The following is an 18,169-nucleotide window of genomic DNA, read 5'->3' as shown; positions in this document are numbered from 1 at the left end:
CCAAATAAATGTCAAACACTCCACCAAGTTCACGTCTCGCCAAGAACAGCTGGTCCAATATTTGACCAAATGTTTTTGCTACATAAGAACACATGCTTGATTTGTAAGGAATTTGCATCATAAACTTTTATTTTGGTAAAATCATACAATAAACGCACAGCCGAGTCCTCTCATGCAGTGCATAGCCTATATGCTACGACAAAGCAAAATCTAAATCTAGTAAGCTCTGGTGTCCTCTCAGGAAGCCAATCACCTCTTTCCATTCAAATGGAGGGGGTGCATGGGGTGTGATATCAGTGTTTTTAATACATAGTAAGACTTATTGCTAGCGTGGACACTTGCGGCTCCTCCTGAGAAGACCAAAACCCAGAGCTGCCATATATGTAAATACAATGAAGATTAACCACATGTTTAAGATCGCCATGTGCCAGACAATGACAGAAACAAAACATAAAACAGAACAAATGCCAATCTGAAATACATAAGAAATAAACAAACAAACAAACACACATATTTGGAGAATCTGGACACTGTGCACTGATATTTAGGCAATTGTTACGTTTTTCCTTTTTTTTTATTTTAATGACTTTTAATTCCAAACCTTGGCATGTTTTTATTTATATCCACAAATTTCCAATTTCGAAAGCCAATTGGTATTTCCACATCCGCGTGCGGCCGTCGAGACTTCGACAGCTGCAGATACCGAGCAAGTCCAACACGTCTGAAACATTAAAAAAGCTCACACTACCCCGAAATATAGAAACTTCACGCATACAGGTGACATTCAACATTCAAGTGCCAGTGTTTAAGTATTGTCTTTTGGTCAAGTTACTTGAAACTTTCAAAGAATCACTTTGAGGCTTATAAAAATAAATATTTCTCAAAAAATGCTTAATAAGTTACACAAAACTAGCAGCAAAAGTAGAATCTAGAAATCTGTGTGCAAATAGCTAAATTCCCTACTGCTGATCGCCCTGGTCCCAAATAAATCCTGGATAATATATATATATATTGAGAACCCTTCCCCTTTTTTGTAAACAAGCTGCGTTTCTCCTGTCTCCTCAAATACACGATATTTGGAAGCTTGAGGACGTGCGCTCAAGACATTCGTATAAAACTCTAAATGTGCAATAAAAGAAGAACTTTGTAAAACGTGATGGGCACAACGTACTCGAGCCTAGACCGAACTCGAGTAGCACCATTCAACTTGAAGTTCTCAATACTGTCAGTGCATCGGTTTGAATTCATTAACTAAAACGTAAACATAAAAATAAGTCAAGGCACAACTCACTTGAGAAGAAACTCTATTGCACTTTTGCGTTAAATGCCATATTTCTCCTCCGATCGAAGGCTTCTTTCCTTTTATGAAAAGAAGCATAAATCTGGCTCATCGGCCATTGGTTTAGTTCACATCTAACCAGATGAACGCTGACAGCGTTTGTGTTCGAGAGTTTGGACCCTGTCTAACTGGACTCGCCTAACCCGACAAACTCCCGGATTCGCCGATGCCTCGAAAACAACTCTCGGCTGCTGCTGCCGCCTATGAAAAAGGGAGCCGTGCCCGCCACGCAGCTTGAAAAGAGAGGACGTTTGTATTAAAATAAAGCCTGCAACAGTTCGTTCGTCTTCTCTCCTTGACCAAAAAACAAAACACTAGCATGCGTATTTGACCAAAGCAGCCATGTTTCGAAAGGCACAACCGCTTTGGTTCCGTGTGGTCCGTTTGTAGCCATTTAAACTTCATTTTCAGGATGGCAGGCATTTTTTGTTTGCTGACATTAATAAAGAAACATTTTATATATAAAAAAAAAAAACGTTCGCGTGGTCTTGTAAAAAACCACATCCGATTCTCCGAAATGTTTCGAAAACGATTTGAACAAAAAATGCTGCCCACTTCTACAGTGGCTAGCATCTGGTTCTTACTAGCTGCCATAACACTGTGTCAAGTCAATTAAAACAAGTGGAGTAAGAAGTTCCAGCATTGTGAATTTTTTTTAAAACACCAAGTGTTTCCAATATTTTGTCATGAATATCATAACCGGAATGGCCTTCAAGACAACCATATCCCTAAATAGGTGCCTCTCGAGGATAGAGTGAGCAAAACTAAAATAAGTCAGACTTATTTATCATCCCTTGTGACACAGTCGCTTCACAAAGCCGTTCACGTTGAACGCAAAGCACCCGTGTCTTAGTTTTGTGGCTTGTATTGTTGGCTTTATGATATCGGTTTGAAATTCAAATGGATCGCGACTCGTTCCGAGTCACGTTATCCCACTATTTGCCAAGGTTTGATAAAGTACAAGCTTTCAAACGCCTTTACAGGAAAAAAATTAAGCTCTTGGCCGAGTTCACTCAATAAAATTAACGAAACTAAATACCTGTCTATATTGAAAAAGGCACAGTACATTTCACATACAAATGATCCTCGTTTTTCCAAACAAAGAAAAACTTTGTAATATCTATATCAAATATACAAGTGGGCATTCTGTGTCAGTTTTAACTGCGCAGATCTTACACTTTTTTTTAGCTCACTTTAGACTGCGGGCAGAGAATCACAGCGTGTAATGTACCGAGTTCATAAAGCTACACAGGGAGTAGAGTCTGGCTATGATAACATGTGGTTTGGCATGGTGACCCTCTTCGAACACATTTAGTTGCCCCACCAGTCAACCTGGGCGTAGCTTCCTCCGTAGTTTCCATAGTTGCCTCCGTAGCTGTCACCGCCAAAACTGCCAAAGCCGCCTACTAAAAAAGACACCAAAGTTAGGATCGCTTCAGAAACAAAACAGCTAATTTATAAAACACAAACTGTCAGATGGGGTTTCAAGTGAAACAAACCTTTATTTCCTCCAAATCCTCGGCTGGCTACGTGGCCACCAGGGTTGCGAGCGCCACGGTTGCCGAATGCGTTACCACCCCCGGGGATCTGGCGATAATCTCTGGCCCCAAAGCCACCAGAGAACCTGCAGAAGGAAACCAGAGCGCAACATATTTAAGGGACGGTTTCCCAGACAGGTTTTAGATTAATCCAGGACTTGGCCTTAAAGGCGGGGTGCATGATCTCTGAAAGCCAAAACAAACACGCTAGAATCTGGAACTTCTTTTGATAGACTCGCCCCACACATACGCAACCCAGGCAACGATGTCCGTTAGTAGACACGCCCCTTACTGCTGATTGGTTACAAGTGTGTTTTGGTACTCAGCCTGACTGCCTTTTCCAAAACGTTTTCAAAAATCATGCACCCCGCCGTTAAGTTACATTAGGATATTTAAGTAGTTTTTCACAAACAACCCTTACAAAAACTATTGTTTTGTCTCAATGCACACCATATAGCAAAAGCACTGATATGTGTTAAGATTAGTGCTGCCTCACAATTAGTCGCAACTAATTGTTTACAGAATAAAAGTTTTTGCTTGCATAATATAAGTGTGTGTACTGTGTATAAAAATATATATAAATACACACACACACACACATATTTTTTTCTTAAAATTATACATTTATATAATAAATATAAAATATTTATACATAATTTATATTATATGTAAATATAAACATGTATATACACATGCAAATGTTTCTTAATTATAAACATGTGTGTGCGCGTGCGTATTTATACATATTATATGTGGGTGTACCGTGTATAATAATTATGTTAACAAACTTTTATTCTGCAAACAAGGCAGGACTAGATCAAATATTTCAGTACAAGGTTTTTAAAAAAAAAGTTAGGCATGAAACATGCATTTTAGTCTGGGACGAGGATAATCCCAGTTCTGCACCGAAATATCGGCCATGATGCTTGCTATGCTTCTCAATGAAATACGATGAAATGCCACTAAATCCAAAAGCCAGAGGGCGCTCTCGTGCAGAAACTCAATATGCGCTGCAGACGAAGAACCATACACACTGTGCGATTAGGAATAGATCGGCATTTATCGGTGCACCCCTACTGAAAACCAGTGGCCCTAAAATATTGATTTTGTACCTCTTGGGGCGTCCGCGGCTGCTGGTGCTCTTGTGCTGGTGCTCATAAGCGAGGTTTTCGAGCCAGGAAGGAACCTCTTGTTTGGCCTCCACCAGGATGTCCAGCAAATCTTTTGTGATGTTACTGTTCTTATCATTGAAGAACGAGGTGGCCAAACCTGACAATTAAGAGATCATTTTAGCACAGACAAATCTCAACAAATAAAACCATTACGATATTTATCCAAAAGCTACGGTAAAACTCACCGAGGTTTCCCACGCGGCCTGTACGACCGATCCGGTGAACGTATTCCTCGATGTCGCTAGGTAAGTCAAAGTTGATCACGTGTTTAACATTGGATATGTCCAGACCTCGTGCAGCCACCTGCAACACACAACAGCTCGATCAGCGAACATCACAGAGAAACATAACAGGCTTCCAAAAACAGAGACTTTACACTTACAGCAGTGGCAACCATGATAGGACAGCGCCCAGAACGAAACTGGTTGAGTGCTTCCTCGCGATCGCGCTGAGAGCGGTCACCATGGATACTGGTGCATGCATAGCCCTCGCGGTAGAGAAAATCCTCAAGAGCATCTGCTCCCTTTTTGGTTTCCACAAACACCAGCGTGAGAGAATCCTTGCCTGCACAGACCCAGAAAAGGTTTTAATAACTTAGCAGCCGAAAAACTGACAGTTTAGTTGATTATCAGCATTTACCGTGGACCTCAGGTTCTTTTCCTATTTCAGGTTCTGCTATTAGTGTAAAGAGGATGAGACGGAAAAACACAATGCAATTAAAACACCCATCAACATGACTGCAGTCTCCACCTATTAAGTTTTTAAAAGGCAGTCTTTGTTACAGAGATACTTTGTTAGCTTCTTTAATATTTGCTTAGATATTGTTGGCATGGTAACTGACTGACTAGACTTATTATTTCAATGCATTAGTCTCTCGGTACTATGTTGCTATGGATACAGATGAGAGCATCACCAAGGAGGCAGACCTTGGGCTCCCTATGCCTATTACAACAAGAGAAACATCTTATTTATGACCAAATTTGAGTTACGTCATTGTAGAATAAAGCAAAAGTGTTACATTTAGAAAACCATATAGGCAAACTCGGATATGTTTGTCACATAATCACGATGAAACATGACTAGTAATTCCTTCGTATTTAAAGGTTTTTTATTAACCAAATCTTATTTGGAGCAACTTGTATAGAAGACTAACAGTGAAATATGTAACCCTGGACCAAAAAAATAAAAATAGTCATAAGGGTCCTTTTTATGTTTGGTTTGTTAGGATAGGACAATATTTGGGCAAGACACAACTGTTTGCACCCTGAGATTCCAGATTTCTAAAATAATCAAAATATTGAGAGAAATTACCTTTAAAGTTGTCCAAATGAAGTCCTTAGCAACACATTACTAATCATAAATAAATGTTTGATATATTTACGGTAGGAAGTGTCCAAAATGTCTTCATGGAACGTGATCTTTACTTACCATCCTAATATTTTTTGGCCTTAAAGGAAAACACCACTGTTTATCAATGTTTTACTATGTTCCTACCTCAACTTAAAAGAGAGGTATGTATTAATTTGTCTATCAATGTGTGCACTTAATCTTTCTACAACGCAACATAAGTGTTAGCATTTAGCCCAGCCCCATTCATTCCTTAGGATCCAAACAGGGATGAATTTAGAAGCCACCAAACACTTCAATGTTTTCCCCATTTAAAGACTGTTACACGAGTAGTTACGGTAGTATGGTGGCACAAAATAAAACTTTTGTTTGGAGCCATAGGAATGAAGGGGGCTAGGCCAAATGCCAACACATTCACTACGCACTAGACACAGATTAAGTGCACGCATTGAAAAAAGATAGGTATGTATTAATTCATCTAAGTTGAGGCAAGAACATAGTAAAACATTGAAAAACGGTGGAATTTTCCTTTAAAAAAGACATTTTGACCCATACAATGTATTTTTGGCTATTGGCTATTATTACCTATGCAACTTATGACTAGTTTTGTGGTCCAGGGTCAAATAAAACCCACACTCATTAACCATACTGATGTTACATTAGCAGCACACAAAGCTTGTCCGATGTCATCATTTCCATAAGCCATCACAAACCCAAGGTTTAGGTGGTCTTACCTGTAGCATTGAGCAGATCGAGGAGGAATGAGCGCTTGTCATTCTCCTCCACCCAAACGACCTTCTGGGTGATGTTCTCTGAGGTGGAACCCACACGGCCCACAGCCAGGAAAATGTATTCCTCCAAAAAGTCACGAGCTAAAATCTAAAAAAAAAAAAAGAGAGATAAAGGACGTCTTCATTCTTCATTTTATGTTATGCTGGTTTATGTTGCACAAACACACACATACCTGGATCTCTTTGGGGAAAGTGGCACTGAACATCATGGTCTGGCGAGCTCCTTTAGGAGGCATGGTGTCCTGCTCCACAATACGTCTGATCTGGGGTTCAAAACCCATATCAAGCATTCTGTCTGCCTCATCCAGGACCAGGTATCTAAATAAAATGCATAAATTAGTTGAATTTCCAAAACCAACATGAGCACTTTTTAAACTAAAGTTTTATGACCCTGATGTGTTTATGAATGACCCTTGTGGAAAATGTACTATACTACACTTATTTGCAGTGATCCAGGCAGATCTTGCCTCTCTCCATCATGTCTACCAGACGGCCGGGTGTGGCCACCAGAAGGTGACAGCCTCTTTCCAATTCACGAATCTGCTGGCCTATATCAGCACCTCCATAAACCACACACGGGCGCACTCTTGAGCGGTAGGCGAACTGCAGAAGACACGAAATTGGATTTGAAAAGTTTTACACGTGAACTTAGCTATATTAGTTTATCTTCGGTCACGGCAAGTCTGACGTACCTTTCTAGCCTCATCATAGATCTGAAGAGCAAGCTCTCTTGTTGGAGCCAAGACGAGAGAAATGGGATACTGTTTACGGCGGGCGTACTTCCCGTTCTCCGGCTTAAGCAAAGCAAAAATTGTTACTTCACTAAAGCTCTTCCCATTAAAACACTTCAAAACTTTTCAATAGAGATGTTAAAGTGAGCTATATTGTAAGTGCAGAACCTGGACACTGGCTTTGGAGGCCTGCAGCGCTTCTCCGGGTCCGTCAGTGTAGATCTGACTCAGCACAGGAAGTAGGAAGGCTGCAGTCTTCCCTGAGCCTGATTCACAAAAATAAAGCATACGTATGAATAAATTTCAGCTTCAGAAAGCCAGACATTGCAGTTCATTATACAGTTTAAATAGTCAGAAAGGTGTTACGCATGACTGACCTGTCTGTGCACAGGCCATCAGGTCCCTCTTGCTCTTAATGATGGGGATTGCATATTTCTGAACAGGGGTAGGGTGCGTGTAGCTGGTCAAGGCGATGTTGCCCATAATGATATCCCCCATATCCACATCATGGAACTGAAAAGACAAAAACACAGTAAACCAACTGCTAATATATGATTTGGCTGTCTACCGAGTCATATATTTCTATGAAAGCAGACTATCAATCACTAGTCTTACGCTCTCAATATGCCCAGGACAGTTTGATCCAGTGGCCTCCACAGGAATGTCATCGTACTTCTCAAAGTTAATCCCCGTGTTGCTCCCAGAGAACAGCTCCCTGATGAACAAAGGACGAGAGATAGAGAGAACAAAGGCTTTATCGCTATGACAGATGGTCAGAAAACACAGTGAGATTAACAGAGGCGGCCCACTCACTGTTCCACGCGATCATTGGGGGGCAGCGGCTTTGACCAGTCCTCCTCATCTCTGGACTCTTCAACCCAACGACTGTTCCCTCCTGATCCTCCAAAGCCTCCACGCTCATACCTGCCAAAAAAACCACTTGCACATTAAAGCTAATAATCATGAAAACACTGCAGTGCTACATGATGAACTACTTGGGAAACCGCATAACCACAGCAACATTTTGGGACACAGGAAACATACATCAAACTGTTTGACAAGCCACATATTTATAATTATACAACAGTTCTTTCTGGTTCTCGAATCTGATTGGCTAAGACCTGTGCGATATTGTGCTGATATCGGCACTGTAACCGCTTCACCTTTCGTATCATTCCGCCACCTAGTGAATGGAGGTCCTAAGCAGGCTCATCTCTGAATGGAAAAACACAGACGCCCTGTTTTGAATCACTCTCCGTTTGTCTCATTAGTTTACTAGCTCATAAATCAGTCTGTGAATCCCCAATCAGAAGTTATTCCGTCAAAGATCAGCGCTCTTGGATGTTACGTTACAGTTAATGGGAGAAATGTCTTGTCACATCGTGTGGATTATTGACACTTGGAAAGAGGAATATAAACACTCGTTTTTTTTCTGGAGCTATATTTCTTATCAGAACGCGAAAACACCATGGCCCGGTTGCATAAAGCACCTTAAGTGTAATTTTCCCTTAAGTTGTTTCCTTTAAACTTAAGGGTGTTGAAGAAAAACCCTTAAGTTGTTTCTGTTGTTTCTCCATGGCAACAATAGTATTTTATAACAACAAACCGGGGTCACTGTCATGAAACACTTAACGATTACTCTTACCTAAGAGAACCGTTTAAGGGATTATATGCAAAACTCTTTAATTATTATCTTACAGAATTTAAGGGGAATTTACCCCTTAAGTGTCATACTTAAGGAAAAAACTTAAGGTGCTTTATGCAACCGGGCCCATGAAACTGCAGGTAAGCACCGCAGCTTTTAAATGTGGACATTGATCATTTACTTTATCGTGACCTGACTATTAAAACATGTTATGAGATATGGCCACTGGTATATTTATAAGCAGCATGCTTATAAACATATCTCTGACACTTATAAAATACCGTTTTATATAGTACTGACCAGAACAAAGTTTAATAATAATAATCGAGTGCTCGTATCACGTTAAGAATAAATGAGAAAGCAATAGTAACGTTATACAAGTAGTTTTATTAACTTTTACCTCGCGCCAAAACAATAACAACACAAAAGACACTAAATATGAATTAAAAAACAAGTAATAGTTTGATCATGACACCAAATACTGCTGATTTGATCTCATTTTGACGATCATAAACAAACAAGGCCAACATGAGAGCCAGGGTATCTCTTTCAGAGATGTAGCCCAGAGAGGGCGGTGGTCAGCGGGGCGAGTGAACACTGATGTCCGCTCATGCTTTGGTTCTCATTCGTACCGAATTTCACTAAGCAAACGTTCAAACAGGCGCTATCTTTACTAATCGACTGCAGATTTAAATATAATACATATACATTCTCGACTGAACTAATCTTAAAACTACACTTTGTGACCAAGAAACGGTAATATAAAGTAACGGCTTTTCCGTCCATTGAGTTGTTATGAGCTTCAAAGCAGCCGAAAGTTTTACCTGTCATTCTGGCCGCCCTCAAATCCGTGGCGGAAGTAGTTCTCAAACAAAGAGGCTTTTAAAATAACTCCGTTGTTGTTTTCTAGTTTTCGTTTTTCAAACGTGTGCCGTCGAACTGTTGTATAAAAGCAATATCGCTCTCGGAGTCGTGTGATATAGCTCTATATCATCACGGCTGTGATTGCCTCCGGCACTCGGCCTGCGGCCTCGTGCCTCTGGCCTAATCACAGCCGTGATGATATAGAGCTATATCACACTCCTACTCGAGCGATATTGCTTAAGTATTGTTCATGTCTGTAGCACAAATGTGACCCTGGACCATAAAATTATAGGGGTCAATTTTTTGAAATTGAGATTGATACATCATCTGAAAGCTGAATAAATAAGCTTGATATTGATCCATGTATTAGGATAGGACAATATTTGGCAGATACACAACTATTTTAAAATCTGGAATCTGAGGGTGTAAAAAAACATGAAATGGAGAAAATCTACTTTTAACTCTTTTGCCGCCATTGAAGAGTTATCTCGTCAATTAAAGACGGAGTGCACAATGTTTGAAAAACGCTTTGGAAAAGGAGACGGGCCGACTACCAAAACACACTTATAGCCAAACAGCAGTTAGGAGCGTGTCTACTAACCGACATCCTTGCCGGGTTGCTTATGTGTGGGGCGGGTCTTTTAAAAGAATGTCCAGATTCTATTGGGGTAGGGGCGTGTTTGTTTAGGTGATTTCAAATATCAACATTGGCTTTCAAACATTGTGCACTCCGCCTTTAAGAGAAAACCCTTCCCTGCCAATGACGAGTATTTCCGGCTTTCCGCAATACGGTTGTTATTGGCACTTCTGCAACGTATAAAACCCAGAAGTATCGCCCTAGGGCAAACACCTGTATGTCCGTTTATGTTTTGAGGATCACTCTGAATCTGATCTCTAACAAAACTGGAATTATCTCAGCTTTTTGCTCAAAATTTTGTGTTTTTGAAGAAACCTACCCATATTTGAGAGGTAATAAGAGAGAACTAGGTCTGTTCTTTTATTGGATATATTGTATGTTAAAGAAAATCATGAAAAAAGCTGGCGCTGCTGGCAACTTTTTTTTAACACGCTGTCAGCAAAGAGTTAAAATGTCCAAACGAAGTCCTCTGCAACACATTAATGATATATATACTTGCAGTAGGAAATGTACAAGACAGTTCCATGGAAAACAATATTTACTTAATATCCTAATGATTTTAGCATAAAAAAGTATTTTTTGGCTAATGCTACAAATATACCCATGTGACTTAGTTATGAGGTGATTCTTGCTATTGCAAAGCGAAGTTATGGATCCAAATACGGTCCCATTATAGCTTTTATACATTGCCGTTGCTCACCTTCCTCTTGATCCTGATCCTCGGTCATTGAAGAAAGCCGACTTTCCTCTGTCCGAACGTCCACCAAAGCTACTGTAGGCATCTCTGTTCACCATAGAATTCCAGCCTCCATCTTTGTTCTCATAACCACCATAACCTAGTTTCATATTAAATGAATTAATTAATAGCAATAAACACACCTTGCAATCAGTGATGTGCGGGTCAATGTATAAACAACCCGCACCCGACCGACATTTTCAATTAACCTGCCCGCAACTCGAACCGCAAAAAATAAATAAATAAAATACCCGACATGCATTTTTTAAAAGTAGTAATTGTTTAAAATAGTTAACGGCATCTATATTTCATACGACCCGACCGACCGCGACCCGAATATCATTAAAAATATTTTGAATGACTAATAACCACGGGTAACCTTTCATTACTGCTTGCAATTAATCTCCCTCTTATACAAAATATATAGTATTAGAGCTGTAACAACTAATCAATTAATTTGTAATAATTGATTATGAAAACTTGCCCACCGCCCCACTACAACAGCGCAAGTTGTGCAGTTATAAAGTCAAAGAAAATAAGAAAGTAATTAAATCCATTTATAGACGTTGCGCTTTGCCTCCACTATCATACGGTCAATTGTGGCGCTCTTTTACATTGTCACGTAAAGGTGATCGCACACTGGACGCGCAGCTCAGCTCTTAAAAAAAAAAAACACATTGTTTTCTATGGGTGTACGCACACCGGCGCTGCCCAGTTATGACTCAGGAAGTTGCTCGAAGTTGCCACAGAGCGCCACTCACATAGTTTCACATTAAATAACATCATATTGGTCCCAAATCATTAACGATTAACATTGGCTGCTAACGTATATGTTGCATTTTGAAGTAGACGCTATCTGACGAAGCTCGGGCTATTTAATGTGCATTTCCGGTTTACGAACCTCAGAGTTGTCCTAGACGCAACTCAAGGCGATGCTGAGCTGCGCGGCCGGTGTGCGACCCCCTTGACACCTGCTTCTCTGTGCTTTTGAGTTTGGTGCGTGATGTCACTTGCTCACCACTCCATCAATAACGTTTTCATAATCGATTATTGTTGTTGAAGTATATCATAAAATAAATGTAAACTCTGCGAAACATTCCCAGCTTCATTAAACACTTCTGTACGCAAAATTGCCCTCACCTGCATTATGCATGGGTTGGGTGAAAGAACCACCATTCCTGGTGCCCCGGAAGCTTCCACGCCCACCCCTGTCATTGCGAGGTGGTCCACGCCCAAAGTTTGCCGCTCCATTTATATGTCCATCATGGTACCCGTTGACGAAACCATTGCTACGACCGCCATCCCACCCTGGAGAATCTTTCATAAAAAACAGGAAAGTAGATAAGATCAGGCATTTAAGCGGAAGCTCGGTTTTCTAACATAGCTCAAAGCCAAGAGCATACAATCCACAGGTTTCAGTGGTGAAGGTTTGGTGAGTGACAGAGGTGAAAAAGCCAGCAAGCAATTTCTTCTTACTGCAGCATTGAGAACGACTCAAGTCGTCCAGAGTTAACCAGACAAACAGGTTTGTGTTACTGCTCAGAAACGGCAGATAAATACAGAGATCGACATCATCTCTGGGAACCACATAAAAGAAAAATAAACCAGTTTTGTCCGTCCTGGTGACTCACACAGCTATTTCTTTCGAAGAAAATCCAGTTTTGAACAAAGAGCACACACTCCGAAAGCTCATCACGTGACTTTTCACAGTGCAACGTCCTTCCCAACAAAATGGGGTTGTGCGCACACAAATGCCAAGAGCCTACGCAGACCAATCGCCACAAAAAACACCAATTCAGACCAAGCCATGCCTATGTCAAAAGCTTGAATTTACCACAGCGATCAGCCCAGCTGATAACACTGGCTGTATCTTCATTTCCATCGGTGGCTACACTGCTTTCAGTACGCGCAGGGGAGACTGCAAATGACATACATAGAAATAAGCTGTGGTTGATGAAGCAAACTAATGCATGTCCACTCTACATTACTTCAGTCTACACAAACAGGCCAAACACGCACACCTCAGATGTGGTTAAACCCAAACATAAACTTTCCAAGTGTACTAAATCAACCTTCCAGAAAGTGCTCGCTGCTGACCTACTTGCTAATCATGAATTCTTACTTCCAAACATTTCATGAGGAATTACTAAAAGATAATAGACCTTTAAGGCAGGCAACAAATCCAACTTAAGGTGATGTCAACATCTTAAATAGGATGTTTATTTAGTTCATTTAATATAGTCTGTCATTTAAATTACAAACGAAAAAACAAAGAAAGATTTGGTCAAGGCAAACCAACAATGGCAACAGTAAACCATGTTAAAGCTCAGTTTGCCTAATTGGAATAGTGTGTGTAAACAAGTAGGTTTAATGTTAGTAATGTTAACACTGTTGTCTTTATAAATACTAAGTGATGCATGCAAACGCATGCTAGTAAAGGGACACTCCACTTTTTTGAAAATATGCCAACCCTCCAGCTCCCCCAGAGCCAAACATTTTTGGAATCCATTCAGCCGATCTCCCGGTCCGGCGGCACCACCCCCAGCACAGCCCAGCATAATCCATTAAATCTGATTAGACAACCAGCGTCACGCCAAAAAACAACCAAAGAGTTTTGATATTTTAGTGATGGGCGATTTTGAAGCACGCTTCATGAGGCTTCGAAACATTTACAAATCTTTTTTTCCGAATCATTGGTTCGGAGCTTGTTTTAAACTGGCCAAAGTCACGTAATTTTAACAAACGAGGGTTTATTACGTCATAACCGTTTCGAAACTCAAGAGATTCACCACTAGGGGGAGTTGATCACAAATGACTAGTGTAGGTGAACTCGGTCAGTTTTAATATAAAAGTTCATAAAACATTTATCCTTCTGACTAACAACACTACCATTTTGTCTACTTTTTGTTTATAGACAGATTTAATGACAAAAATGTGCATAAGTAAAAAGGGAGTTCGTTTTAATTTTATTTATTTGCCCTAAATAAAACTAAAAACACAGAATATACTTTTATGTTTTTAAAACAAATAAATTATTTAATTTAAGACATATTTTTAAGAACAATCTTGCTATTATTTTGTAAAAAGTGTAAAAGCAGCAAGAGCTGTCCAAATATTTTACACTATTTTGACGAGCAGGTGTCGCCAGCGTGTATGGCGTTTCGAACGCTTCGAAAAACAGAATACATTTTCGAAGCAATTGGTTCAATTGATTCGAAGCTTCGAAAAGCTTCGTTTTTCCGGTTTCTCTTCTGTTGTTACATCGTGTACCAAGACAGACAGAAAACCAAAAGCAACGATCCTCTAGGCTGACATGGCCAGGAACCACACTCTCACTCCGGCGCAACAAACAGGGACCCCGCTGCTGCAACATGGCTGCAGCAGGCGCAGTGACACTACGCACTGCCCGAAAATAGTCACCTGCTATTGAAAGTAACCAAGGAGACTATTTTCTGGCAGCGAGCAATATCACTACGCCTGCTGCAGCCATGGTACAGCAGCAAAATCCCTGATCACCACGCCAGAATGAGAGTACAGTTCCCAGCCACATCCGCCCAGAAAATCGCAACTTTCAACCCTCCGTCGGTCCTAGAACAGGATGCAACTACAGAAGAGTCAAGTTTTAAAAAGGAAAATAAAAATCTAAACTCTTTATTTTTTAGCATGATGCTAATGGTCCAATCAGATTCAATATGCCAAGCCAGGCCAAAAGTGGCACCGCCAGACCCGGAGATCGGCCGAATGGACTACAAAACGGTAAAAACCAAATGTTTAACTCTAAGGGAGCTGGAAAATGAGCATTTTTCAAAAAAGTGGAGTGTCCCTTTAACGTCATTAGAACAACATCTAAAAACGTCAGGCCCCTAACAAGGGTCTAGTGATAATGCAGTGACATCACTAAGGGTAAAAGGCAGTACAGAGAGGTGATGCAAAAGTCTCATGCATAGAGATATACCACATCTGTCTGGCCAGCCACCAGTGTAGGTGTGATAAAAAGAAAGCTCCTGGGACGCATATCTCTGGGTACCTAAGCAGAGCACAGGGAACTTAAAAACATCACAAATGAAAGGACCTCAGGAGCAATGCATGTTTTTTTTAAATGGTTACCGATCTTAAAGTCATTCCATCCAGTCGGATAGTTATGCCTGTGTCTGTTGTTTCCCTCAGGGTGCCAACTCTGAGGATACTGTTTGGGAGAAACTTGACGATCTATTCAAAAAGCAATCAAAGGAGTGTGTGCACTATTGCATAGGAGTCTTTGACTATTTATTCGTAATCATAGTCAGTTAGTTAAAGATAGGAGAAAGCAAGCAATCACAGCTGCTGTATTATCATGGAGTGAAGTCTTACAATGCAATCAAAGCTTTGCAATCGACTCCTCCAGTTTGCTAAAGTTCACTCATCACTAAAACTGACTTTTAAATGTCAGGCCTAAAAGACCGACCTCAAAAAGTATTGGCTCTGAAGGCATGGAATTAAGCTTTCATGCATCTTGGAAGCAAAGCACCTTCAGCAGGACCCGAGCAAAACTTACAGCTCTGTACTGCTGCCACTGAATAACCGCTCTGTCTACCAGAGGAATAAGCATTTCCTGCTGTGAAAAAAACAAGAATGAAGTCAAAGCGAAGTATGAAACAGCTCAAAATAAAGCATTGCTTCTATAAAAGTGATGAAATGGAGAGTGGCTTTTGTCAATTTGAACACCAAAATAATCTGGTTCCAAAAAAAGTCTCACATTTTGCTTTGGACTGTGATCAATGTATGATACAATGTCTCAGATCTCTGAGCGTTGGCCATACAACAAATACAAAAGAGTCTAATCAAGGGATGTATAGATCTAAATATAGCCCATTAATAAAGTAAACTAGTGTTACATACCACTGTTTGATGCCTCTTTGTTTCTCAAATGAGGAGGAATGTAACGCCCTGGAAAAAAATGTTTTTTAAAAAAAGTACATTTCATTTAACCATTGTGGTTACATCTAAATGTGGACTTTTGTGGAATGTGGAAATTATAAAAAACAAATACACAATCACAAAACAAGACTGTAATTTTACAACATGCATGCTGAATATCCAACTATACAAGAAGCAATGATTAAATACACTTACGGCCTGAGCCTGCACCATCGGGGTTTAAGTCTAAAACAGCAAGCTGAAAAACAAAGAGCACAATTGGTCAAAACCAAAACAGGGACATTTTAATACAGGGTGAATACAGGTAGACTGAGAGACTTCAAAACCTGCCCCAATCTACCAGAATTCCCCTTCGTTTCCACCTAAACCATCCCAAGCAACATTTTTTTTTTTTATATTTCAGGGTAAATTAATCTATGCTAAACTGACCACATCTGTGACATGCTGCTGTCTGAAAAGCCATACATTCATGTGTAATGCCGTTAAATTAACAGTCTGTTGGAAAAGGTACTGCGCCAGCCGGAGTATTTCCAACTTCACGCGAGAGCGAACCGTTGACGTCATGTACCGATCGGTCTGCGCAGCGTCGCATGAAGTCTTCATAACTCCCGTCTGTAGTACTGTTTACATGGGATTTACATATAGAAACATACAGGAATTGTGTCAGTGACACACGTTTATCCGGCCGGATCATTAGCCTCGTTTCAAAATGGCGATTTAGACCACTAAAAAAACAGATGTCTCTAAACGAATCGACAAACGTACTATAATAAAATATATTCCTGCTTCTAAATCATTTTCAATGCAAGTTAACGTTATTGCCTAATTTAAATGCATTGTGAACTCAGATGGACAAGACTTTCTTTCGGTGGTGTTTATTGGATTATGTCGATAAAGTTAAAATTGTATTAACACCGATCATTTATATACATTTTAAAACAATACACAATATTTCACACGTCTTAGTTAAGCATAAAACTTGAATAAAAGCACATGTAATAATTTCACACGGCCCTTTAAACCACAAAGTGAATAATCTGATATGTTAAACAAGTTATTAAGCTTCATATACAACTAAACCCCTGCTATGGTTAAACGGTAAAACAGGCCTCATCCACGATAAGCCTCGCTCTTCTTAAAACAAATTTCGATACATTACAGAATATGACGACTTAGAAGTGACGTATCAGCGGTCTAACACAAACTGATACTGACTCCTCGTTTTAAAAAGCTTATTTTTAATTCTGGCTACCGAAATATGAATTTAAAATGACATTTCCTTTCAATTAAATTAAGATGAAACTAATTCGCCGGCTGTGTATAAAACGAAACTTTAAAGCCTTAATGTTTAGCCGACATCTTGTTAAATTTTCATATTTAATGAACGGAAATATACAGCCACAGAACACGAGGAACTACGACTGTGTCTCTATATCTAGTGAGGGGCCTTGTTAGAGAGCAAATATGAGCATCACGATATAAGGAATACATTCTAAAGGACAGCTCACTAGGTTTCGAGACGTAAGCCGCATGTCAAAGCCAACAGATCAAACCGATTACAGACCTCTCATTTTTAAACACATATTTACAGCCTACCTGCTGATCTAGACCGTGTGAACCGTCGACGACCACATGACTCATAACTAAAGAGAATAAGTGAGGATTCCTCCTGTATTTCAGAAAAGATTTTTCTTTGTTGACTAAAGGATTTCAGCCAAGTCTCCTTTTGTAACGACGTCACTTGTTCTTTTTCAATCTGTCCGTTTCCGATGGGCTTTTATGCCAAGACCGACGTGGAAAATAAAATAAGAAATGTACGAGTTCAATATATATTCCTTCGGACCTTTAATTGGATAACAAAATTCCGAAATGTTAAGTTTCTTTCACAGTATCTATGCCTCCTTCCCGCTGTGCTAATGGCAGCCCAGTGTGTGCGGTATCTGCTCGCTTCAGGCTAAATGCCATTGGATCAGCGAACGGAGGAAAGACGTCACTGACACAACATATCGCGAGAGTGAGCTGTCACGTGGCACACTGTGTTTCTTGTGTTTCTGGCGATCTGTTGTTATATGCTTTCTTTTACTGTCTATGGTAATATAAATGATATAAGAGTTTATGCTAGCTCTCCCCTTCCTTATACTGATATTTTTCTATTTTGATAGATAAAAAAATTGTCACACACAGTTAAGTATACATTTTATACAAATGTAAATGTATTTACAGTTAGAGTGTATTACAAGGTAAATGTGAACAAAATATAAAATACAATACATGCATTGTTTATATAATATTGGTTGTTGCACTTCCATATGTTATCAAAAACATAGTAATTAAGGGCTGGTTTCCTGGACAGGTTTATCCTAGTCCCAGACTAAAATGCATGCTTAAAAGCTGCCTTAATTTAAAAACATCTCGTCGTGACATATCTTAACATATATCAGTGACATTGTTT

At 39.9% G+C, this 18,169-nt stretch overlaps 1 protein-coding gene across 13 annotated transcripts; it reads right to left on the bottom strand.

Annotated features, from left to right (window-relative positions):
* Window positions 1-100: 100 nt before the first annotated feature.
* ddx3xa (DEAD-box helicase 3 X-linked a) lies at window positions 101-17,682 on the bottom strand. Of its 13 annotated transcripts, XM_055215129.2 has the most exons (23): window positions 17,314-17,682; window positions 15,913-15,955; window positions 15,679-15,726; window positions 15,335-15,394; window positions 14,908-15,009; window positions 14,756-14,827; window positions 12,635-12,718; window positions 11,941-12,117; window positions 10,765-10,900; window positions 7,732-7,842; window positions 7,534-7,633; window positions 7,296-7,431; window positions 7,087-7,184; window positions 6,880-6,981; window positions 6,630-6,790; window positions 6,361-6,505; window positions 6,131-6,275; window positions 4,689-4,724; window positions 4,432-4,613; window positions 4,235-4,352; window positions 3,990-4,146; window positions 2,839-2,963; window positions 101-2,745 (listed from the first exon to the last, which is right to left on the bottom strand). In XM_055215129.2, the coding sequence occupies exons 1-23, from the start codon at window positions 17,356-17,358 to the stop codon at window positions 2,651-2,653; spliced, it is 2,478 nt and encodes an 825-aa protein (XP_055071104.2). In that variant the 5' UTR covers window positions 17,359-17,682; the 3' UTR covers window positions 101-2,650. The 13 variants fall into 13 exon arrangements, with proteins under 13 accessions (XP_055071104.2, XP_055071105.2, XP_055071115.2 ...); XM_055215130.2 differs by lacking the exon at window positions 12,635-12,718 and having other exon boundaries at window positions 17,314-17,681; XM_055215140.2 differs by lacking the exons at window positions 4,689-4,724; window positions 12,635-12,718 and having other exon boundaries at window positions 101-2,742; window positions 15,335-15,391.
* Between the last annotated feature and the right edge of the window lie 487 nt (window positions 17,683-18,169).

The sequence above is a fragment of the Misgurnus anguillicaudatus genome, chromosome 17 (genome assembly GCF_027580225.2).
Source record: "Misgurnus anguillicaudatus chromosome 17, ASM2758022v2, whole genome shotgun sequence".
NCBI lineage: Eukaryota > Metazoa > Chordata > Actinopteri > Cypriniformes > Cobitidae > Misgurnus > Misgurnus anguillicaudatus.
This window is presented reverse-complemented; position numbering and strand designations above follow the sequence as displayed.